At 39.7% G+C, this 15,916-nt stretch overlaps 1 protein-coding gene across 1 annotated transcript; it reads right to left on the reverse strand.

The window, feature by feature from the left end:
- Positions 1 to 382: 382 nt before the first annotated feature.
- On the reverse strand, positions 383 to 15,805 carry zgc:162707 (UPF0524 protein C3orf70 homolog B). Its single transcript, XM_023950671.2, has 2 exons — positions 14,937 to 15,805; positions 383 to 2,793 (listed from the first exon to the last, which is right to left on the reverse strand). Exons 1-2 carry the CDS (start codon positions 15,118 to 15,120, stop codon positions 2,117 to 2,119), a joined length of 861 nt encoding a protein of 286 aa, XP_023806439.1. The 5' UTR covers positions 15,121 to 15,805; the 3' UTR covers positions 383 to 2,116.
- Between the last annotated feature and the right edge of the window lie 111 nt (positions 15,806 to 15,916).

A 15,916-nucleotide genomic window follows, 5' to 3' on the forward strand; every position in this document is an offset into this window, starting at 1 on the left:
ACAAAATGTGGAAAAAGCAGTCATGGAAGTGTGCAGAAATTCACTAGTTTTGCTGGCTGGAGATGGATTTCTTCTTGAATAAAACTCTTGCCCAGGTCACACTTTAGCTGTCAAGTCTGAATTAGCTTCCTCTTTAAACTATGATGTCTGTGCAAGTGCAGCGCAAGGGCAGCCCAGATTTGTACAGAAGCAACTGTGAGGTGCAAAACATTTTTACTAGATTTTCAAATCTAAATCAGTGACTCACTTTAACTGGATCACCTAAATTAGTTTGCCTCTGGAAAGTATTAGTCATCCGTGTGTTGAGTGAAAGAGGCTCATGACTTGTAAAATAAATTTTAAAAAAGCCTGAGCTAGTTGAAAAAATAAAATGAAAACAACAGTTTTGCTCAGATTTATTCATATGAAAATAATATGACAATATTAAGAACATGACACATTTTAAGAGGGGCTTTTGAGTGCAACATTTTGTTTTGTTTTTTTTGTTTAAAAAAAATTGAATAACTGATTTGTCAGGAATTGTGTGCTTTTTGAACACTTGTTCACAAAATGGGGTACATGGAATTATAAATTTGAGGCTATAAATACAGTCATGCAAAATGACTTATTTAGACAGTTAGTGCATCAAGACTACATGAAATTAGTGGAATTTTGGTCATATTTGCTGCTAAAATCTCAGGAAAATAAATCGCAACAAAAAAGAAATTACCCATTCCATCTAAATTTTACTGATTAATAAGGGGTCATCTTTCTGTTTTGGTAATTTATGTCAGTCACAATATCACAACACATGTTTTAGCATCCCAATTCATACTATAATCTCCCTTAAAAAGGTGCAAAAAGTGATTTACTTCTCTCCCCAATAGCACAAAATGAGTGTGACATTTCCAGCCTTTATATTGGCTCAAATGGACATGTCACACTCAAGAGCCACAGAAGTAAATAAGAATTTAAGTGTGTTATAATATAGCATTATATCAATAAATCTGGTATACTTCTTCTACAATGTGTACATCACTAATCTCTACTGTGACAACTCATCTCCTGCTTTTGTCACCGTGCTGCGCCGCTCACACTCCCACATAGTTTCCATCATCTCAGCTCCTAATAGAGGTCAGTGCAAGTCGTGCTTGGCTTGATGCCTCATTTAGCCCTAAACAGAACTGCAGCCCAGTTGGACCTGACTACAAAAATTGACCAGAAGAACATGCTAATGCCTGATAAATGGATTTGGAAGTAGTCATGGTCCTGGCTGGAAGGTCCAGTGCAGGAATGTGCTTCCTTGTAGGCATTGATTGTCGATTAGTGACCAACCTGCCGTCTGTGATGGTGTCAGTAAAGTGCAGACAAACCACCGTCCGAGAATCCTTTGTGTCAAAGTGAAAAAAGCCGCTGCAGCTCTGAGCCCATTCACTAGGGGGGGAGTGGATTAAAGGGCCGATGTGCTTCAGGCCCATGAGAGGTAGCTGGCCATGTAGTCATTACGTGAAGTGTCAAAATTACTAATATGTGTGGGTGGAGCCACTAACTGGAGAACAAGGGTTGGTGTGCTCATCTGCACTTGAATCCTGAAGTAGACTAACGTCTGGGAGACTGACAACTAAAGGACACCAAGAATTACCTAATTCTTCTTTTATCCTAATGAAAACAACCATCTCTACTTGTAAACAGCTTGGCTCCAGTAAAAAGAATATAATTACAAAAAAGATTCTCATTTACTACCATCTGCCGTGCACCTAGTCTAAATTCATTAGGACTGGTTTTTTGTTTTGTTTTTTTACCATTTTCATCATAAAACCACATTTAGGAGTGTGTTTTTTTTTTGGTCCAATGTGCATGTACTTCATGGTTCTGTGCTTCCTCATTTGAGCTGAAAAGTTCCAGAAATGATTTCCATGCAGGGGAGCAGAGCAGAGGAGAGGCTGTGTAAGGTTGTGGGTGTAAAGTCCTCGGTCCCCTGCAGGAAAGCAAATTTGATGCAAAACAACTTTGCAAAGCTGTTAAAAAGCTACTGGAGGGGGGGGGGGGGGGGGGGGGGGGGGGGTTCAAAACCAAGAGTAAGATTTTTCTTTGCTGATCTTCTTCACAGAGGGTGTCCATGTCAGGACCACTGGAGTTACACAGTTGTTTCGATCTTCTCGATGATCTCTATCATAGACTTGGAGGGAGACAGGAGGGAACAGTCGTCTTGGTCCCACAGACTGCTGGGGCTTGAGTTTCCATCTGAGCTCAAATCGTCGTCCTCATCGGTTTCGTCCTCACAGGACTCCAGGTAGTGCAGACCCAACGCGTTGATGCCAGAGTCCTCGGAGCTGGATGGTGAAGAGCAGTGGTCCATTTTGGGGCCCTTTATCTTGTCGACAGGGGAGGGGTGTTTGTGTTCTCTGCACACCTGTTGAATTGCCTGCTCAGGTGCAGGCATGTGCTGGGCTGTAAGCTTGACAGGTTGCTGAGGCTGATTGGTTTTCTGGGGAATTGGAGGTGAAGCTATAGCAGCAGGGGGAGGTGTAGGAGGGTGAGGCGGCTCTGGTAAGGGAGGCGGGGGGCGCTGCACATAGCACATCTTTCCATTGATCCGTTTGACAACGTAGTCATCCACAAAAAGGTCTGCGATGATGCAATACTTTGGCGATTCCAGGTGAGGCGGAGACTTGAAGCTGGGGGCCAACTTCAGAAAGCGCTCAGCCAAAGAGGCGGACAGGTCGATGGTGCCGCCATACTCTGATCCAACAGGCGGCACAGCAGTGCTGGGCAGCTGGCACACATTGGTCATGGGTTGATAGACGTATTTGCCTAAAAGTGGGGACAACGAAAATAAAATGACTCAGTAAAAGACAACATATCATATTATAAATCCTTCATGTTACTGCAGAAATCTCTGTGTTAAGAATCTTAACCATTTGAATATTTATACAAACATGCAAACAAACAGATAAACAACCAGAAAGAATAGCTTTAACATTTAAAAGCCCAAAATACATTTTTGTTTGTTTAAATGAGCAAAGAAAGTTGTGGTATGCAGGCTCGACAAGCGGTCGAATAATAAAGTACATATCGTTGCTACTATGTCAACATTGACAGCATCAGCAGGCATCTTTCAAATTTTTCAGTTAAAAGAGAAAAGCCTATAAAAGAAGAAAGTGTACAATTTTTTAAAAGAAAGAAAGTACCAGCAGAATACTGAACTCAGTTTCATTGGGGCAAAAGAAAATATAGCATCAATAAACTTTCAGGATAATGTTCATTAAAGTCCCACTCAGATGGTCTTTTGATCTATTGTATAAGCGTTCCCAGTGATCTATCAAATGTGATTATGCCATTTTCAGCTAAAATAAAAAAATAAAAACTGTTGTTAATAGGACATACTTTTTACACTCTCTCCCACTAGCTTACAGCGTCTTACAACCCCAGCAACCCCAAAATGGTGAGCAATATTGGCGCTATCCTGCCGTACAGTTTTGAGCCAGATACCAGCTCAGATGAAGAAAATAAAGATGTACATGGAAGTATTTGTCTGCAAGTGGATGCATCAGAATTGGAGCGGAGCAGGGAGCTCGTGGCTCGCCGACTATAGATTTCACGTAACAGGTTCAAGCTTTTTCCAGTGGCATTTTTTCATCTGCTCCTGATTCACAATGATCTGAATAAAGAAATACTCAGAAATGCAATTTTAATCTGAATTTTCTTTATAGATATTCTTCATTGTGAGAAAAAGGGCATAAGTACTAGAGAGGGTTTGTCAGAGGAGCAAAGAAGCAATTGTGACTCACGCACTGCAAGTGATGATAGTTGTCAGAGAAACAGCACAAAAGGACTGCTCAGTGGGACCTGTATAACATTAATAATAAAATAAAGCAACTTTTTTCAGATGGAAAGCAAAATATTAAAAAACTTTTATCTGTTTGGACTCTGGAAAACACAGCATACAACAACAGAAACATGATTAACTTGGGCCCAATTAAAAACTGCAGAATACGTTTGTGTTATTTCTATGGTTAGCAGCCATTTAATACTTTACTATTTGAGTAGTTGTGTTGTTTTTTCAGATTGTATTCTGGTTATTTTACTTTTGAAAAGTCTGAGAATATATATTAATTAATTCTGACATTACACACTTTGTTTTGTCCCAGTCATTTGTGTTTATTAGTTTGAACTTTGTTTTGCGATTTGATATATCAGTCACCCTAATAAAAGACTGTGCTGCCAGTTTTAACCCTCACAGTCTTCTAATTCTTTTATATTACCATTTTTCTCATTTTCCCTAGATCAGGGACATAACCACATTATTCTCCATCTTATTTTGTTCATGCAAATGAAGAAGGATGTGCTTATAACATGTTCCAGTGGCTTTAACGCTAAGGGCATTTGTGTATAATAAATACTTTAATTGCTGAAAATATTCTGCATAATTTTAAAAATAAAGGTAAAGGTGGGATAAAATGATACCCTCTAACAAGACAATGATAAAAAAAAAAGCATACTAGAACTGGGTTATATTTTGCACAAATGCTATCTAGCCACTGCTGGATTGCAATAAGAAGACTCAAAATGAATTTTATAAAATATTTCCATTTTAACTGGCACATCAAAGACATACTTGGTTGGATCTCCAGCCTTTGACAAAGTGCCCTTGACCAGATGGAGAACAGACTCTGCACAACTCTTCAACTTGATAAAAAAAGTACTGCATTAATCAGAGTTAAAGTCCCACACCGATGATCTCTTGATCATTTCTGTTGTGTTCCCAGTGGTCCTTTACTTATTAATATGCTGTTTTTAGCCCAAAATTTTATATATATATATATATATATATATATATATATATATATATATATATATATATATATATATATATATATATATATATATATATATATATATATATATATATATATATATATATATAAACTTATTTTATATTTTCTTCATCATGAGAAAAAGGTCACAAGAACAATGTTAAAAACACCAAACACAGGATTTTCATCAGTTGGTCTTTGAAAACGTCTCTCTTTGAATGTTAACATCCCTCAATCCAACCTGAATAATTCAGTAAAGTACTTGTTTGCTAATATGTGCGGCACTCCAAAAAACACATCAAACGCATATGTGAATAATTAACTACCTTAAGATCCATCTCCATCCTTGCAGCAGCAAGCATCAATTGTGAGGTTTTAGTTATGTAAACCAGATATATGCCAAACCTGATGCAAAAACCCAACCCAATCTAAATTTATGTTGAATCGCAGCCGTAAAGCTCAAAATATTTGCCTCCTAGGAAATCTTTTGTCCAAATACATAAAATCAGACCTTCCAGGTCGCTGTAAGAGCCACACAAATGTTCTACAAACATGAATAATAAAAGCCCGCTCTTACTCGTAGCCAAGGACAGATTTTTGAATCACTGTCTTTCATAAAACGCTCTTTATTGGGGTCATTAGTAATTTTGAGATCACAAAACACTTTATGTTCCTGAGGGCAAACAAAAGAAAATATGTTCGGAAATGATCCACAGCAGGCAACAGTCAGTCAGTGAGGATGCTAATATAACTAGTTGGATGAAGTTAAACAAGCAAATGTTACATCTTTAAAATCACTGTAAGCGGATTTACGGGGTTACCCACGCGGAATAGCGTGAAGTAAAACATGAGGTCATACTGGAGTGTGGTCACATGCATTTATGATTTTTCTAACACCCTCCTTGTAAGTGTTGCCTCCCACTTTGGTGACTCACGCACTTGGAGGTGATGGAGCAAACTGCCTAATCCAAAATGTTGCTCGGTGCTTACATCCCACTGCCTCCACCTCTGAACTGTGCTACTTGAATAGTGCAGCCCTGATGTGTTTATCCAGCTCCCGGGGAAGGGAGAGAAAGGGAAGAAGATGACTGGTTTATGCATCACTTCCTCTCACTATCTGTCCTTTTGTTTCACTGGCTGGGGGATCCATTCAATCAAAACCTTTTCCTTTTTTATTATATTTTTACACCAAAAACTTCAACCTGGTTTCAGCAACATGGTGGTTGATTGGACTTCATTCATCTTTTTATGAAACAACATTCGACTACCTCAGCCACTCACACAAGATGATGAAAACAAACCGCAGCCAAAGCTTTTTACTCCGTAAATAATGATGACATAAAACACTGGCACTTTTGTCACTGCACACAAAGGAGGGAAGCGGCGCTCTCTGTTAAATGACTCAGATGTTAGGTCCATGCTCAGAATAAGACGAGCTTCGTCAGACAAGAGAGCCCCAAATAATGAAAGTCAAAGCTGTAAAACGCCAGTGTGTTGACATTTAATTTCCAGTGTGTTATATCTAATTGGATTCATCCATGTGAAGCTCCAAATACCAGGAGCAGTACTGAGAGATGGACAGATGCTCAAACGGACATCAGCGTGCACACATACGGAGGCGACGCTGCTCCAACACTGTTTGTTTTGGCGGCCTTTCAAAAAAGAACACAGAGTATGCAAATTGAAAGCTTAAAATTGGGTCTAATGGCCCTGAGCGACATATGTGTTCAATTACTCTCACTCACAGCAGTCTGGTGGAAATAAATCCACAGGTGATTTAAATTCAGACTGAATGCAAAAAGGACGCTACATTCATTTTCTGATTTCTTTTAACTCCTCTTAAGGGGGGATCTCATTTGGGGTAAAGTGCTGTTAGTTCTGAACATTTTACTCATGGCCTGAGGGAGTGCTGCGCTCATTGACTGTGTATCAGAGTTGGACAAGTGTGATCTCAACCATAAAAAACGACTTTTCTTTGGCTCCAACCAAAATAAACTCAACGTAATCAGCAATTATTCGCGATACGAGAAATCTTGAGTAAGGAGTGATTGGTCCAAGTCGAACATTTCTGTGGCAACCCCTCTCGCCAAACAGGAGTGATTGTTGGAAGTCCACACCCCTACGAAAGCGCGCTCGGGAAAATTTCTCAAATGTTTCAGACGTTCAACATGAGACCACATACTTTAACTCGAATAACTTGCAATGCAGAAACATAATTAAAAAAATAAAAATAGCAAGAACATGTTAAAAAAGTAGCAGAGCATGAATGGTTATTCTGACAAATATAATGACTGAGTGATAGCTGTTTATTTCTCAATAGAAGTCTATGGGCTTCTTGGAAACAGCAACTACTTCCTGTTTGGAACGCGAGGTGGGAGGGGTAACTCAGTCCTGTTCTCATATTTGGTCAATGCTTGTGCTGCAGTCACAGTCACAGTGCCTAGGAGCAAGGTGGTGGTTATTAATCCCATCCCAACTCTTGACACAAAGCTCACTTGAGTCACAGCATAACCTCTAAACTGGTCTTTGCTAAACAGCTGGTGCTGGTAGCACTTTTAAACTAGGAGAACTGAGGGGATCTTATCCCTTTATAAGGGCTTCATAAACACAAAAAAAGGAAGTTAAGTAACTGGGACAAAGATGGGTTATTTGCTAAACCTCATGAGTGTCAAATATTGAGTGGTCTCTGCAGGACCCCCCTGCATCTACCCCCCCCCCCCCCCCCCCCCATCACCACCACCACCACCTTGCATGTGTCTGTGTGTATTTCCATAGCAACCATATGTATTCATAAAAAAGCAGCCGTTAAACTGGGGATGCTTTGCTTGACATATAATAATCGATAAACAAGACATTGGTTTAGGATTTCATCTAAGGATGATGCTACAAATTTTTTGATGTTATGTTTTTGTCCATTACTCTATTATGTAATAAAAGAGCTTGGCTGAAGCTGAGTGTAGCCTTAGGACAACCATGGATGCATCAAAAAAAGGTATTGCAGCTTTTGTTTACAATTCTTAACAAAAACCTTCTTATTAATGAGTGAAAGATGTTGCTACATAAGCATCTTTTTTCTTTCAAATTGAGATTCCTGCTAACAGCTGGAATAATTCACAACACCCTGGCACATTTTTCTCATTTTAATTTCCATAACAACTACATAAACATTGCATATTTACTAAATAAAAACCATCTGTGTTAATAAAGCGAAATATAGGTTTTTTGATCAGTTTTCAAGCTTGAAAATTATAGCTATGGTTTTCTGTTGCCAGTACCAGCAGACTGTGGACATGTCACACTCTCTGTAGACCTTTCAGCACATAACAATTAAATCCCACTAAAAGGAACCAGTTCACTGTGGACTGACATGGCACTGCTGGAGATTATTAACAACAGGATGTATGAAGGTATTAAATATAGCAGCTTCTCTTTTCAAAACTCTACCCATCCATGTGGATCCTTGCCACTACAAACAGGGGATGACTCATTTTTCTTTTAGAGATAATGAACAGCTATTGTCAAAAAATATCCACAGAAACAGGATGACCTCCTAATATAGCAATTACTCCAGTGATTCAAGGATTGGAACAAGGTTGTCGGACTAAGCCTGATCATGTCTATAAAATGTACTATTCAAGGGTTCAATAGGTTAATACGGTAATAGGACGACAGGCTTTTAATCCTCAGAGTGTGCTAGTCTTCTTTTTTTTTTTTAAAAGATCTTTTGAGCCACAGGCTGCCCACTCTAGTCAACTCCACAAGGTATATCCTCTGGAAAATTCCAGATGCAGCCATTAACCTCTTCAACATGACTCTCTACATGCAGCCCATCTGTCTGCGAACGTAGCAAAGCTCGAAGGTTCCCTGTCAAACTCAACATTTAGTCCACAAGCAAGTCTTGTTAAAATATTGATTCATTTTAAAGCTTTAGCGATGAATAACCCACTACCAGCCCCCTCAGATTGTCAGGTGAAGAGGATTTTAAACACAGATTGAAAGACTTTAAATAATGCCTCGGTTTAATGTAACCTTTTGTTCAAATCTGTCAGTTATTTATAGTATATTGCCATCATTCTTTAAAACACCCACTGCAGCCAGCTGGCCAGTGGACACGGCTCACTCACACGTCCGCTGGTCTTTGTGTTTACATTTGTCCAACAAAAGGCTTGCAGCATGGGAAGCAGCACAAGTTTTGAGTTTCAGCTAAGAGGCCTGCATCACGTGAAACGCCTTTCCTGCTTCCTGTGTGGCTTTTCCACATTTAGAGCCACTTTAAATTCTAGTATGTCGACTGTAATCAGAGTGGAAACAAGCAGACAGCAGTTTTTGAGTTTTTTAAAGCATTTGCCTAGTATGACTGATCTTTTTGCTCTACATTTTGCCTCCTTGTCCTTGTGTGTTTTTTAAACCAGACTACATAAATATACGTATCTTTGTCTTTGTCAACAACGATACTGTAAGACTAAAAGACTGTCCATCCTGTATTTTTTTTAACACGACTGTTAACTAAATAGTAAATAACAGAAAGACTGAAAGAAGCACCATGTCTTGCAGCCAAAATACATGCTGTAGATTCTGCAAAAATGTGAATAGACATAAACACGAATTCCTCATTCAATTCAGCAAATATAAAGTCACATAAGTGAGAACCTTCACTCACAATTAAAAAATAATCAAATCCAAGGTAAACAAAAAAATATGATGATGTGCAAAGAATGATTAATAAACCCTGCACTGCAGATGAGGATTCTATCAAGTCTATAAAGACTTGTAGTATTATAAAAATAAGATCAGATCAAATAAGACCTTTAATAAGCATCATCACAACATGTCAGACAAACCACAGACTCAGACATCTATGTAATCCTTTTGTAAATGGAAAGATAACCAATGCCAAACCAACATGGGAATCTTTCAGACCATCTTAAATTGACTGATAATATTGTAGAACAACAGCAAAAGCTGATGATTACATTAAGCTGGGAGGGAGGACTTGAGATGAGTTAACCAGATACCTGGCTGTATTTTCTTTGAAATAATGCAATTGGTTTCTATGTGTTATAATAGATACAAGGCAGGCAGCAGCCATGTTGTGCTGGCAGAAGGTAGGTACCATGTCTCTGAAGGCACACTAGTGGTAACAACACATTTGGGGATTCCAGTGAGCGCACCGAGCACGCAGTCACAGCTCCTCGTCAGCAACACTTTCATTTCTGTTTTTCAAGCACACTGTGGAGTTGCTAGAAAAAGAATAATGATGACACTTGTAAATGTATCATAGGTACATAATCTGACTATTTAGAGTACACCACATTTGAATGTCTTAATGAATGAGAAAAACATACTGAGATTCAAGAGCAGAAATTAGGTAAAGTTCAAAAGAAATATTTTGTTAAAGCTACTAATGAGGCTTTAGGAAGGAATGAGAATTTGGCCATCTTTTTTCATCTCTCTCTCAACTGACGCAACTGAAGTGTCATCAAAGCAAGAGCTCTATCAGATGTCATACCCTCTTTTTTTTCTTCTTTTTTTTGAACTAATTATTCTCAGAAAAGGCCTATTTTTATAGAAACATTTGTCCCAACTCTCCTTTATATTTGGCAAATGCCACATATTTTCCCTCAGTCTAGCTTTAATTTAGGCTTAACTTAAGAAGATTGAAGGTATGTGACACAATTTTCCCATCAAAGTTGGGTAATAACTGCTCTCATTAAACATTTTAGATGTACTTCTCAGACCACTCAGGGTGCTCCAACTGTGACTCCACAAAGCTCTTTAAAGAACGCGTGTCACATGACACAATGAGCCCAGAAAACAGCTGATAGAGGTAATCCACGATCCAGTTTGAACATTTCCACATGTGTTACATGAAATAGCAAAGTGCTTTGTTAATTAAAAGGCCTTTTGTTTCTCTCTTGGTTGGGCCTTGGGAAATTAAGCTCTCAAAATTAATAAGCCCATAGAAAATTGTGAGTAAAACTGTGCAGAGACTTTTTCAGGAATCCACATCAGAGATTAAAGAGTGAAACCAAAGCGCTGGTTCATAGAAATGACAAAGCCGTGATTTGTTTGAACATTTTATGACTACCAGTACTTCCTTTAAAAATACAAATATTTTAAATCCTTATTTCATGTTAAGCCTTACTGGCTTAGCTGAGTTCAGTCAGTTCAATTCACTTTACTTATTTAACATCAATTTACAACAAAAAGGTCAAATCAGGGCACAAAAAATATCAAATTTGATCAAGTCAGGGCTTTTCTCTAAAACCACAGAAACTCATAACTCTGAGAAAAAGGACAATTGTGGTTCGCCCAACCCTTAGATGCCTGAATTTGTTCCCAGCAATGTAAAATAAAAATTTTCACCCACGATTTTGCTGTCATGTAGATGTTAAATCAAAGAAAGACTCCATTGAAAATTTGAGTTTTTGGTGTTTTTAACAAATTTGTGTAGAGTGTGTTTGATGATGAAGGACATGTATCAAGATGATGAAGATTAAAATGAATTTTCTGAGTGTTTCTTTATTTAAATTGCGGTGAATCTGGAGCAGACTAAATAATGTCATTTAAAAAGTAGTTATGTTCCAACTACAATCGGCAGGCCACAAGCTCTCTGCTCTGCTCCAACCCAACGCATTCACTTGTACACAAAAAGATTCATGTGCGTCTTCGTTTTCCTCGTCTGAGCTGCCATATGGCTCAAAACTGTACGATTGGATAGCTCCAATATTGCTCAGCGTCTTTTTTGCACCAGGTAATGTCAGGCTGGTTTGTGAGAGGCTACAAGCTGGTTGGACAGAGTGAAAACAAAGGGTTGAAATGCATCAACAGTCCCACCCACAATTTAGAGGCAAATTTCTGATGAAGTACTGCCACCCTGCAGAAACTATGTCCTAGAAAACAACAGCTTTTTTTTTTTTGGCTAAAAATGACATGGCCATTGTTAGACCTCTGGGAACTCTTTTATAATAGATCCAAAGATGATTGGAATGGGACTTTAAGGTCATTTTGGAGCCAAAGTGGTTTGATACATATTTGCATCTATAGGGTCAAGGGGATAAATATTATGGATTTTAAAAGAAGTTTCTTTAATATTATATAATAATAAGGTGTGTTTCTTCCAAAAGCATTTTTGGCAGTGCTTCTTATTCGAGCGATAGAAATTAGACTGAAAATAAAGTTACAATTAAAGCAAAAGATAGAAGCTCTTATTTTCCCCTTCGTTTCTGGTTCACTGAGCTGCAGCAACATGACAAAATTTCAAACAGAGATCGTGAGCGTGATAACACACCCGTCTTATTTTGCACCTTTTCTTCCCTCAAGGGCAAAGCAGCAAAATGAAGCAGCGTGAGAACTTGTGGTTTGCAAACAAAGGAGATAAATCTAGATTGTCCTCTCAGGCCTGTGGTGACATTTCATTGATCCTACGAATAATTTGTAAATCTTTATACTTCTGCACTAAAGTGACATTACAATTGGACCACAGATCAATAAGTACAAGGCAGAGTTAAATCCAGTAAACCTCTATCTGCCCCTGCAGGGATAGCAGCAAGCTCCCCGCTGTGTGGCAAATGAGACTGAGGGAAAAGTCTGAGAGGAAATAAAAAAGAAAACCCTACAGTCCAGGTGGTTTCAGTAATGCACTGAGCAACAACTCTCGTCAGATGTGACAGATTGGCTGTGACACTAAAAACGGCTAATTGCTGTAATGAGAGACTTGGACTGATGTTGGAACTAGCTGGGAACACGGTCTCCACCTACATGCGACATTTTCTCTTCATTATCTCAAAGAAACCTCCACAGCATGAAAAACACAAACAAAACAACGCACATGCCTTAAAGGTGTAGTTTTTTAACAACAAACTGACGGAAGAAAGGAAACAAAGTGACAGGTAATCACTAGGTTTATTTTCTAAACCTAGAAAATAATGAAAATCATTTGCGTTTAAGAATTTAAAGGCTAAGCTATTGCCATGTGACCTTTTTTATTTGTTTTCCTAGGAAGCTATTAAAAATGTAATTAAAAAGGCAGTCTATCCAGATGTCCCTGTGGTCAGAGAACAATCATCAGCTTCAGAACAACTTTGTACTCCAAGCAACAGTCATGGGAACGTTCAAAATTAAAACATTATGAGAAAAAGAGTGCCACAACATTTTTCTCATTTGCTTCTAGCCTTATTGTGCGTTTTTGGACAGACGAGGAGCAGAAGCAGGGAGGCGGTCTAGTACACTTCTCTCAGTGGGTGCTCTGGTTCTGCCTGATTCAGCAGTCAGCTCTGTTGTTTTCTGTTATTTTTCACTAATGGTGCGTGACTGTCCACCAATGGAAAGCTGTGAACTGCAGAGACTGATAAAGCCAGAAACTCTGTTTTTGATGTAGCTGCTCTCAAGCAGCCCTTTACATGTGTGAATACGATGATCCGAGTCAGACAGAAGGCCTGAGTTTCTGTTTGGTGGCGTGTGTTCCACTGCACGTGTGCACAAAATGATGGAAAGGGCGTTGCACTGAGTCCCAAATGCAATAAACTCCAGGAAGGAATCCCAAATATTCCTGCCACATCGGATATTTCAAAATCAGTCCCTTCTCCTTTGGATAAATGCGAGCATCTAAATCCAACGATTACATGGCGAAGATTACAATGTGAACGTGTGCAGCTGCACACACTATAAGCCCAGGGTGACTGCAGCAGAGAAGATGGTGATTGTGTTTTACACTGATCAGAGGATTTCCAGGGCAGCTGGGGAGAGATGGGGATAAAGTGGGGCAGCACTAAAAGAGAAGGACATCCTGTCAGGTTCAAACACTAGGGCTGTGCGTTTGCATTGAAGTGTCGGGTCAGGACCGGTTCAAATGGAGAGGATGCGCCTTCAGTGCTGAAAATGTCACTGACGCTCCTTGAAGTGACAAGGAAATTGTCCATGATCCAGTGGAGCTGCAGCACACTGATTTCCAGCACTAGTAGTTGAAATTATCATGTAACTAAAATCACTTAAGTAACTATTACAAAAAACATGAGGTTGCTGTGTGGCCAAAAAGTGTCCTGAATATCAAGTGACATCTAATCTTATTAACAAATAGGAAGTAAGCTTCACAATACTCAAAATTATGTTGTTATTTATTACTTCTGGTGATATGAGTCTTCGTTTATGCAAAACAATTGGACAAAAACGTCTAATTTCCTTGATGCCACTATAGGGACTACCTGTCCTCACATTTTTTAGAGGAACTGCAGCTATTGGAGCTCCCCGTCTTCACTCAGTGAAACCCTGCGCATGTCTGAGTTTAATGCGTTTTCAAATGTTGACTATTAGTCCCGTGGTGCAAATAAAACAGGATATCACAGGCTGTGCTTTCTTTTTTATTTATTTATTTTTGGCAAAACTAAACTAGAGTTCGACTCCAGCAGCAATTGTTAAGAATCTCGATTAATTCCAGGATCGGAGGCCAAGAAGAATTATTTTCCAGTTCATGCAATTAACCCCAACTTCAGATACTTCTTCCTACACAAGATATGGATGTAAAAAAAAAAGGGTCATACAGACCCAAGAGTGCGTTTGAGTGACATTTCTTACCATGGTTATTCTAAAAAGTAGCTTAAGCCCACAACACCTTTCATTTGTGCCTTAGTGATCAGTTAAATTGTGAGAATAAATTCAACCCCCCCCCCCCCCCCCCCCGTTTGAAATGTTTAGGCCATGGCACTTTACCAATTAACAGGATCACTATGTGACATTTCACAGGGCTTCCAGGCATAGAAGCAGAAAAATTCCAGATACCTTTTGTACAGAGAAGAGGTGGTGACCACCCTCTAAAGGTCTGAAACTGCTTAAGAACATTGTTGGATGGAAAACTGAAGGTTTTTGATGATTTGGGAGATATTTCTGATAAAAAATGAAGAAAAAAAAGATTTTAAAAATGAAAATAATCATGTAGAGTGTTTCTAAAGATGGAAATACCAGTGGTAAACCCAATTTTGGCTCATGCGTCCACATTAAGGTAAGACCTGCCACGTGTCCCCTTTGGGCAGTCTGTTTTGCACCAGGTTGTCTGCCAAATCTCAATGTTATTGTCTTTATGTGACATTGACATTGTTTACTTTTTATGCACATTTCATCTAAAGCATGAAAACACAAACTTACAGTGACACCAGCCTAAGTGGCAGCACCAGTGCAGCTTGAAGCACTTCCCGTGGCTGTGCGTCGCGCAGATGGAGAGTCCATCACAAGGCAGGAAGTCTGGTCTGCCTGCGCAGCTCTTGGCCAAAGCCTGCGCCTCGTCCAACTTCTCGCTCTTCGGACACTTATGTGCTCCTGAGGTGGCCATGCCAACATTTCCCGGACCCCAAACCTCGAACTTCAGTTGATTCAGTTACAGCAAAAACAAGCTGAGCTGAGTTCACCGTCCACGAACCCCCAGGAAGGTTTTTCAGCGGGGAGACAGATACGAGGCGAATCTCGGCGTCTAAATCCGGAGAGGCTCGGTCAGGCAAAAACAAGCATATCCTGCTGAAAGTGTTCAGGCGTCATTGATGGGTGTGCTGAGCCACAGTCAGAGCCTCCCTCGATCGCGATCCACACGTCCGTCCATCCTCCCCTTGCGTCGGGAAGCTCCTTACTTAGCTGCGCGCTGGCTGGCTGGTGACGCGCGCAAAAACGGCACGCAGCTGAACTTGAACGGGAGGAGCCCACTAACAAAGCCAGCTGCTGTGTGCACTTCAAAGACGCAGCTCGGGCTCTCACTCATCAGCCCTTTCACCAACTTTAAGGATCAGAAACCGAACTACTTTTATAAATCCAAATAATGCAAAGATTGGGATTGGAAGTCGACGTTTCACGCACTGCTTTTGAATCTGAATCACGGAAATCCTCCATCAAATTTCAGTTTTTATGTAGGTGTGGTAATGTTCAGTAACAGCACAAAGAAACGAATCATTGTGCAGAAAAATCCTCCCTGCAGCTTCTGGAGTGAAGTCTCGATCCTCCGCCAGGTGGCATCCCCAACATCTGCCTAATCCTGGAGGTGAGGTTGAGATTTCAATGAGCCACTGATTTATGTGGAAGCACTTTGACGCTTTGAGTCTCCCTCAGCTCTCCTGCTTCCGCTGCAGCTGAGCCTGCAG

The sequence above is a fragment of the Oryzias latipes genome, chromosome 21 (genome assembly GCF_053564925.1).
Source record: "Oryzias latipes strain Hd-rR chromosome 21, Olatipes_Hd-rR_3.1".
Lineage (NCBI taxonomy): Eukaryota > Metazoa > Chordata > Actinopteri > Beloniformes > Adrianichthyidae > Oryzias > Oryzias latipes.

What these genes read in the sequence shown, in the direction of transcription:
- zgc:162707 (XM_023950671.2), bottom strand. Translation starts at nt 15,120, where the DNA reads ATGGCCACCTCAGGAGCACATAAGTGTCCGAAGAGCGAGAAGTTGGAC. An exon ending in CCACTTAGGCTGGTGTCACT is followed by an intron (nt 2,794 to 14,936) that starts GTAAGTTTGTGT and finishes CCCCACTTTTAG; the next exon opens with GCAAATACGTCTATCAACCC.